General features: G+C 33.8%; 1 protein-coding gene across 1 annotated transcript in view; it reads right to left on the reverse strand.

Annotated features, from left to right (window-relative positions):
* Positions 1 to 9,810, reverse strand: part of LOC107701691 (zinc finger protein GLI2-like) — a 105,444-nt gene that overhangs the window by 24,964 nt on the left and 70,670 nt on the right. Inside the window, exons 5-6 of the mRNA XM_016503794.1 lie at positions 7,563 to 7,750; positions 4,877 to 5,050 (exon numbers count right to left, since the gene is read on the reverse strand). Of these exons, the coding sequence (XP_016359280.1) occupies positions 4,877 to 5,050; positions 7,563 to 7,750 (362 nt within the window). The remainder of the gene's footprint in view (positions 1 to 4,876; positions 5,051 to 7,562; positions 7,751 to 9,810) is intronic.

A 9,810-nucleotide genomic window follows, 5' to 3' on the forward strand; every position in this document is an offset into this window, starting at 1 on the left:
AAAAATAAAAAAAATAAAAATATGACTTTATAAAAATATTTTATTTAAATATTATAAATAAAATATTTGTAACAATATTTAAAAATACTAAAACTTTAAAATAAAATATTATTATTACTATATTGCTTATAAACAAAAATATATTGTACTAAAATGTTTTATTAAAAAAAAAAGTCTCTATAGTTATTATGCTTTTATTTGGATATTGAGCATAAAAATAAGTCACGATAAATTATTTTGAAACTGAGTTTAAAGTGACTCGTTGTGTTCAAGGCTGAATGGGATTAGTGAAAAAATAAACCGGTTAGGTGAACTGTCTTAATCGTCTCCATCTCGAACTCAGCGAGAGCTCATTTTGATTTGATTTGGGATAATTAATCCTTCCCAATAAATTACCGTAATTAACCAGATAACAATCAAACTATTGCAGACTTGACTTTGTTTAATGAGGGTAATTTACAGAACCGATTCTGGCTAAAAAAAGAATGTGTGAATAATAAGTGGGTGTTTGCGTGTCTGCGGCTCACGATTGTCTTGGTAACATCAACTGGGATTCAAAACACTTTCTGAGAGATACAGTTGTCATCAAATGTCTGCGCCGTTAAACCAGACGTCTGATTATTCAGGTAGCCAGCTTGCTAACTTGTGTACAGGATGTTTCAGACTCATCTGTTTGCTATTTCAGTGGAGAATTACTTAGACAACTGCAGTGAACTCAACAGGTGCAAAGCATTACACTCGGGGTGTGTGTGCGTGTGTGTGTGTGTGTGTGTGATTAGAGGTCATATACAGAGACTCTGGCAACCGGACATCCATAATGATTTCATCACGTGCCGTGCCAACACAAGCAGGATTACACAAATCATTTCTTTGTGTGTGCGTGAACTGGTTCCCCACAGACCGCAGCGCTAATAAATAATCCCTCAGCTTTGTTGCCGTGAGGGTCATTACTCTTAGCATGAGCTAATGGTTTGCTGTCATGTTCAGGCAATGGTCGGAGCTCCTAACACATCTTTTAGCACTAAGAGCCGCCTCAGGACCCAAATCCAGAGAGAACGGATGCTAAAAATACAAAAGACCAAGAAAAGCAAACAAAAAACTCACAACGTCTTATTGGAGTCTTTTGGAGCTACTGATCTGCGACTGAATGTGGATTTGGACCCGTCCTGCGGTGGAATTTGCATGGTCTTAATGGCTGAACGTATCGAGAGCGCTCAGCGATGGCAGCGACATTTGTCTCTGTTACACCTTCACCTCAGCGGAAATGAATTTATTAACATGATCTCGCCACCCCATAGAGGACAGATCTGCTTTCAGATACATACTACACACATTTGAGGATGTAGTAACCCAAAGAATTACGTTTCGATGCCATGCACCAGACGTTCGCATTTAGCTAAATTCATATGAACAAATGCGAGTTTTTGGAGGTGACATTGTCCAAACTTCACAAAATTTGGCACACATGCACACTAGGACAATATGAGACAGCACACCAAATTTGAGAAATTTCCACCAATAGGTGGCGCTATAACTTAAAAAAAATCTGAAAACTGTAACCGTGATCAAGTTTACCCCAAAATCACCTGACCTCAGCGGAAATTAATTTATTAACGTGATCTTGCCACCCCATAGAGAACAGATCTGCTTTCAGATACATACTACACATATCGGAGTATGTAGTAAGCCACAGAATTGCGTTCTGATAGCATGCACCAAGCATTCGCATTTAGCTAAATTCATACAAAAAAATGCACGTTTTTGGAGGTGACAATGTCCGAACGTCACAAAATTTGGCACACATGCACACCAGGACAATACGAGATCGCATAACAAATATGAGCAATTTCCACCAATAGGCGGTGGTATAACTTAAAATAAATCTCAAAAGCGTAACTGATCAAGTTTAGCCCAAAATATTAGCACAACAACAACTGTATCCACAACTTTCACAGGACTTTATAATACATTTTGCCAATTGTGGTAATGTCCTTCATTTTAAAATCTGTTTGGACCAAATGGTTGCTGCTAACTGCAATGTTTTTGATGCTTACAGTAACTTTGGTTGTTTTAGTATTTATACAATTAATGCACCTTTGGGTATTTTGAGTTAATCACGACTAAATGGCATACAACCAAGGAAAATTGGGTGTCTTTAAATTTAGAAGTAGCTTTTACAACCTTCTAACTGGCCATGCTTAACTTAAATCTCTTATTCTCTTTCTCAGAGGATAGAACTGCTTTCAGATACAAATTACACACATTTGAGTTTGTTGTAAGCCATATAATTGCGGTTCGATACCACGCATACAAGTGTTTGCATGTAGCTAAATTCATATGAACAAATGCAAGTTTTAGGAAGTGATAATGTCCAAATTTCACAAAATTTGGCACACATGCCCACCAGGACAATCTGAGAATGCACACCAAATTTGAACAATTTCGACCAATGGGTGGTGCTATAACTGAAAAAAAAAAATCCTCAATACTGTAGCTGTAATCAAGTTTAACCCAAAATTTAGCGCAAAAACAGCTGTATCCGTAACATCCACAAGACTTCATGCTGAATTTTGCCAACTGTGATATTGTTCTTCACTTTCCTAATCTGTTTGGATCTGATGATTGCTGCTAATTGCAATATTTTTGATGGTTACACCAACTATTGCTGCTCCATTGTTTATACAGTTAGTGTACCTTTGGGCTAATCGTGACTAAACGGCATATAACCATGGAAAATGAGGTGTTTTTAAACTCCAAAGTTACCTTTACAAGTAGCTTTAGAACTGGCTTTGTAGTACTGGCTTTGTAGAACTGGCAAAAAGTAACTTCTAACTGGCTTTGCTTAACTTATCATAGCTCTCATTCTGTTTCTATCTGTCTTTGTAACTGACTCATACTGTTTCCCGACACACTCCACCATCAGCATCCAAACACATCTGTGTAAAAGCTGTCGGGAAGCATCAGCGGCTCCGGACGGGACGCAGATCAAAGCCAGACGGAGTTATCTCAGCTAAATGAGCTATTCATTCATGTTGCTTCAGCAAAGCCCGAGATCTGCACGCACACATGCCTGGACGTCACGCTGAAGAGTGAGAGCAGAACGAAAGTGTTTGTTTTTCAGCTCTGATCGTTTGAAGGAGACAAATGTTTGTTCTATAGAGAGCCAGAGACCTACTCTATATCACCATGTGTTTGTTTGAAATAACACCTCTGTCTCTCTGTGGAATATTACTCACAGCGGCTCGTCATGGTATTTTCACTCTGACTGATTCGCAGAACAGCAAAAAACTGTGATAAATACAGAAGAGACCGTTAAATAAACACAACATAATCCAGCTGTTAATAACGTGATGCTTCAGTAACTCTGACTGAGATGCACAGAAATTCCAAAAGCAATAAATCAATGATTATGATAGCTTGACAAATGTTCTTTTGAATACCTCTGACTTACCAGGCGTGAAGTGATGAGTAATCTGTCCGTTCACAATGAACATGAAACTGCTGCATGACACGGCATAATTACAGCCAATCAGAACATATTTGATGATTAATGTTTAATGAGGAGCCAGATTTTGGACCAATGAGATGTCGCAGGGGCGGAGCTATCCAGTGAAATGTGCATAAATAGAAATCAAGTAATCAACTAAATGCCTTGTCACTCATCACTTGGTTGGTTAAGGAAAAATACTCAGTTTATTTTGATGAACTTTTATTACCAGCTCCAGCTTGAATTTTACAGCTTGTTTTACTAAACGAGCAGTTGTGAATAATGAGAATAATAAAGCCGCTCTATTATTTTTTTTCCACAGGAATATATCTGTCCTAACCAGGGTTATTACAGTTAACTAAAACCATAAAAAAATGTTGTCACTTGAAATTAAATAAAATATAAAAATGATATTTCAGCTAGTTGTCAAGGCAACATTTCTTATTCTCCTTTAGTTTAACTTGATGTCCTAAAATAACAAAAACTAAAACTGAAATAAAAACTATAGATATATTTTGTTCATAGAAAAATAAAGTCATAAAAATGTCGAAAACACACAACAAAATTACTAAAACTTTACATTTAAAATGAAAACAAAATATAAAAATAAAAACTAATTCAGAATATTAATAAAAACTATAACTGTACTATTACTAGATGTAATTCTATTCAAGCTTAAGAAATAAAAAACTAAAATAACTGATACTGAAATAGAATGAATAAAAACTACATAGATATATTTAAAAAACTAAAAAAATGACAAAAACACAACAAAATCATTAAAACTTTAACTTAAATTAAAATGAAAAAATAAAATATAAAAATAAAATCTAATTCTAAATATTAATAAAAACGATAACAGTACTAGTACTATTTTTTACTTTTATTTAAGCTTAAAAAATAAAATAACTAAAACTAAAATTGATATAAAAATGAATAAAAACTATATAGATAAAAAAAAATACAAAATCTCAACAAAACTGAAATTATGATGAAAACAGAAAATACAAAAATAAAAACTAATTCAAAATATTAATAAGAACTATAACAGTATCTCAATGATATTAAAACGACACTGGTCCTAACAACAAACTTCCTCTTTTAAGGTAATTCAGGAACCACTGAATGACAGAATGCTTCCTTCGAGAGGAGAAATAACATGTGTGAAGCGTCCCGGCAGCGTTTAAAGAGCGTCAGCTGCGAGTGGATCCTGTACATGAGAGTTTCTTTATTGTACTGTCTGCTGGCGTAAGAATCTAAGACAAATGTGTGTTTAAAAACAGAACTACTATCCTGGAAACAAATGTGGCTTCTCTTAGCACAACACATATCATGCATTTGAACCCAGTTATACAGACAAACACATGGCTGTCTGTCTCTGGGACTCACCGTCCACCGGTGTGAAGTATTCGGGCAGGTGAGCGGCTCCGGCTCCGTGCATCAGCAGCTCTCCGTACGGGTTCCTGTGGCCCGTCATCAGGTGGTAATAGTCCGCCGGGGTCGCGCCGGGAGGCGGAGGAGGCAAACCGAAAAAACCTCGCTCCTTCAGGTGCTCGTGAGCCACTGAGAGAGAGAGAAGAGAGAGTTAAAGAGGCATATTCATGACAACAGGACTAAATCTTTAGGATAATCATTAACTATGAGCTCATTAACATATGACCCGCCCACATTTGCATTCAGAAACTGATGAAAAACTGTGGGAATTATGCCATGTATGCAGAGCAGTGTTATTTTAGTATCATTTATATACCATTATAGTATTATATACTATTATAGTATTCTTTTATCTATATTTTGTATTAGCTTTTATTTTTATATTTTCAGTTTTTATTTTAAATTTAGTTTAAGTTTTAATTTTATTATGTGCTTTTGTCATTTTTATTTACTTTGTTAAATAATTAATATTAGCTTTAATACTTTTTAAGTTTTAGTTTTAGTAATTTTAGTACAATTTTTTGTACTCAGGGTTATTGTAGTTAACTAAAACTGATTAACCTAAATTCTAACCATATATATATATTATTATTATTTATATATATATTATTATTTATTTATTTCAACTAGTTGCCAAGGCAAAATTTCTCATTTTAATTTCGTTTAACTTAATGTACTAAAATAACTAAAACTAAAATTAAAATTAAAATAATAGAACTATATAAACATGTTTAAAAAAACAAAAGAAAAGCAAAAAGAAAACCAACTTGCTTAAACTTACTAAAACTTTAAAATTAACATGAAAGCAGAAAATATATAAATAAAAATGAATTTAAAATATTTATAAAATAAAATAATAATAAAAAACAAATTAATAAAAATAAAAAATATCTCCAACACCTCTTAGTAATTTCGCTACGTGCTTTTGTCATTTGTATTTTTTTTTAAATATCTCTATTTATCTTTCATTTCTTTTTATTTAAGTTTTAGTTAAAATTTTTTAGTACTAAAAAAAACTAGAAATGTTGTACAAACTGAAAAAAAAAAAAGTTAAAGTTTATATATTATTTCAGGTTTATTTCAATTAACAAAAACAATTTTTAATAGTTTCAGTTAACAACACTGATGCAGGGTCAGCAAATCAGAACAGACATCATTTGCATATTATCAAATCATATAGGCTTAAAGGTGCAGTAGAAAAATAGCCTGGTAAATATATGGTGGAAAATGATCATTAAAAAGTAAATTATGACTGTTTTTGGAACAAGAAACATTAACTAGCGTTATAAGTGAAGTTTTACAGACCTACAGTAAGATCAAGGGACCTACAGTAAGAACATGTTGACATCTGCATCTACTAAACATCTTATAAAAGTGTCCGCAGCAATCAGAGACGGAGTTTAACAAGTTTAATGCTGAAGCTGTTTGGCTCAAGAACAGATTACGGTCCGTGTAAGCATGCAAACGCAATGAATGCTAGTCAATGCACTGCAAGTGTGCCATATAACGCCTTTTGAGCATCACCCAGAATGCATTGGGCACTTGAATCAAACAAACAACAAAACCGTCTCTTATTAAAAAGAAATTCATCCGTCTCTCCTTCACTGTAGAAATAACTGTGCCTGCCAACGGACACAATCAAAAAGCGTCCCGGATTCTCTTCCAAAGCCTTTCATTTCTATCTATTCTGACTTGAAAAACAAATACGCTTTTAAAGTAGGAGCCAAGGCTATCGGCGGGTCTGAATCGGGCTGAAAGCGGGTCAGATGTGTCTGGAAAACGTTCAAGGCTGTGTCTATCCACCCGCACTCGCTTGGGCTCAAATAGCCCCATTTCTCTTTCTCGTGGCTCTTTTACGTCTTTATCGCTGTCGGGATCTCCTGCGCGCTGCTTATTTAAGTTTAAAGGTGCAAACACATTACGGCTGACAGACTGTGAAGCGTGATTTATATGTGACTCCGTCGGCTCGCCAGAGGCCTGTAATTGTAATTCAGCTCTGAGGAGAGGCCTGTCGTCGGCTTCGGGACAGAATTGAGGAATTCTGCCTCGTATTCGTTTCCAGAACGGCCCTCGAAGGGCAAATCGCAGGACGGGAACGTTTCACATGTTTGACAATTCACGGCGATGCATTTGCATGCGGCCAAACCCGAATACACACACACACACACATACACACACACACACACACTCAAACAAAACAGCAGCATTCAAAATTATAATCATTAAAAGTGAAGTTTTGAAATGCTGAATTTGCAAACCCTCTGCTGAGGCTCAAATCACGCTGATCTGTTTCAGACCAACCACAGGAAAGACCACCAGTTTGTTTTCGAAAGATTTCATGTCTTTTATGCTCTCAAAGGCTGCATTTATTTGACAAAAATGCTATAAAATTGTGAAATATTATTATAATTTAAAACAGCTGTTTTCTATGTGAATATCTGTTAAAATGTATAAATAAAAATATTTCTAAATAAAAACAAAATAACAAATATGACTAAATATGATAATAATAGTAATATGAAATATAGTAAATATAGTAATATTTCTCTGTGAAAAAATATACAGAAATAAAAAAATAGAGTTTTAAAGAAAAACAATAAACGGATGAAAAGCGACATGCATGTGCTGGAGACTGACTGACCGTCGGCTGGACTCAGTCCTCGTGCCGCTGAGATCATGGAGAGCGTGGGGCTGCTGTGCGCCGAGCGAAGGTAATGCTCCATGTGTGGAGAGACGTAAGAGTGCGGCGGGAGAAAGCTGGACTCTCCCGGAGACAGACGGATCAGAGAGATGTCCGAGATCACCGGGCTGCCCGCCAAACCTGCAGGACTGGAGAGAAACACACGTCACGCTTTCAGACAGATCACCAACAGCACATTTACCAGAAAATCACAGTCAAAAGAGAGTTTAAGATTTCTCTCGCTTTCCTTCAAATGAAACTTAAAACTTCTAATATGCTGATTTTCTGCTCAAGAAACATTTCTAATTATTTTTAATTTTGAAAACTGAATATTTTTGTGGAAACTGTGATACATTTTGTTTTTCAGGACTTTTTGATGAATAGAAGGTTCAAAAGAACAGCATTTATTTAAAATATATTTTTTTTGTAACATTATAAATGTCTTTACTGTCACTTTTGATCAATTTAACGTCCCGGAGACAGACGGATCAGAGAGATGTCCGAGATCACCGGGCTGCCCGCCAAACCTGCAGGACTGGAGAGAAACACACCTCACGCTTTCAGACAGATCACCAACAGCACATTTACCAGAAAATCACAGTCAAAAGAGAGTTTAAGATTTCTCTCGCTTTCCTTCAAATGAAACTTAAAACCGTCATAAACTCTTCTTCTGTACTGCGAAGAGGTTGTATATATATGCATATATCTCAATTTGCACATTTGTAAATGTTACTGCTGCTGTTTCTTATCAAGTAGCTTCATCTCGATTTGCACATTGTTAATGTTACAGCTGCTATTATGTAGTTGCACTCAATTTGCTACAGTTTTGCTGCTATTGTTTTGTACATAAGTCAATATTGTACACTCGCACACAGAGATATGCTACATATTACTGCTACATGTGAACACGTTACTGTTACTACATGTTACAATACTATCGTTGTATTGTATCAATACTGCACACTCGCACAAACAGATGTACATAGTCTATATTTCTATACACATAATCTATATTTCTACTCCTGCAACATAGCTATACTTTATTATGTTTGTTTGTATGTATGTGTATGTCTGTTTTTTATCTTTTTTACGTAGTTTTCACTTGTCTTGGCATTCAATGTGGACAGCGAAGAAAGAATGTCATTGTACAAGGAAACTTGTTTTTCCTCACTGTGCGCATGACAATAAACGCTTTGAATCCTTGAATCCTTTGAATATATATATATATATATATATGCACTATTCAAGATTTTTTACATCATTTCTCCAGTCTTCAGTGTCACATGATCTTCAGAAACCATTCTAATATGCTGATTTTCTGCTCAAGAAACATTTCTAATTATTTTTAATTTTGAAAACTGAATATTTTTGTGGAAACTGTGATACATTTTGTTTTTCAGGACTTTTTGATGAATAGAAGGTTCAAAAGAACAGCATTTATTTAAAATATATTTTTTTTGTAACATTATAAATGTCTTTACTGTCACTTTTGATCAATTTAACGTGGCCTTGATGAATAAAAGTATTAATTTCTTTTTTTTTTTGAATGGCAGTGCATACTGCTTTGACTTCAGAAACAATTTGCAAATAAATAAATAAAAATTGGAAATGAAGAAAAAAAATAATTTTAGTCATTTTAAATTATGAGGAGAGTGACAAGTTAAAGTTTGATAATAAAAATAAATAATAACATTAATAATAAAGTTAGAAATAATTTCCAAATAAAGAAATAAAAACTGGAAATGTAGAAATAAAAATGATTAAAAGGGTAAATCCACTGTAGACATTTAAAATTACGATTTAGTTAATAATAAATAAAAAATTAATAATAAAGTTAGAAGTCAGAAATAATTAGCAAATGAAGAAATAAAAGGGTAACTTCACTGTAGTTGTTTCAATTAGCTGTTAATGTATAAAAATACAATAATTAAAACATTGCAATAAAAATTTATGTTACACGTTTTAGAAATATTTTAGTACTTATGTTTTATTTATTTAATTGAAACACTTAAAAAATTTAATTTGGAGAAGATTGGATTGTTTTAGAGGATCAGATTTTTCTCCTAAACTTTTAAATTGCAATCACAATTTTACTGGAATTGCAATAAGATTTTAACTGCAATTAAAAAAAATATATTAGAAAAAAATAAAAATATTATATATATATATATATATATATATATATATATATATGTGTATTAATTCTTAT

This window comes from Sinocyclocheilus anshuiensis, unplaced genomic scaffold, assembly GCF_001515605.1.
Source record: "Sinocyclocheilus anshuiensis isolate Anshui unplaced genomic scaffold, SAMN03320099.WGS_v1.1 scaffold21, whole genome shotgun sequence".
Lineage (NCBI taxonomy): Eukaryota > Metazoa > Chordata > Actinopteri > Cypriniformes > Cyprinidae > Sinocyclocheilus > Sinocyclocheilus anshuiensis.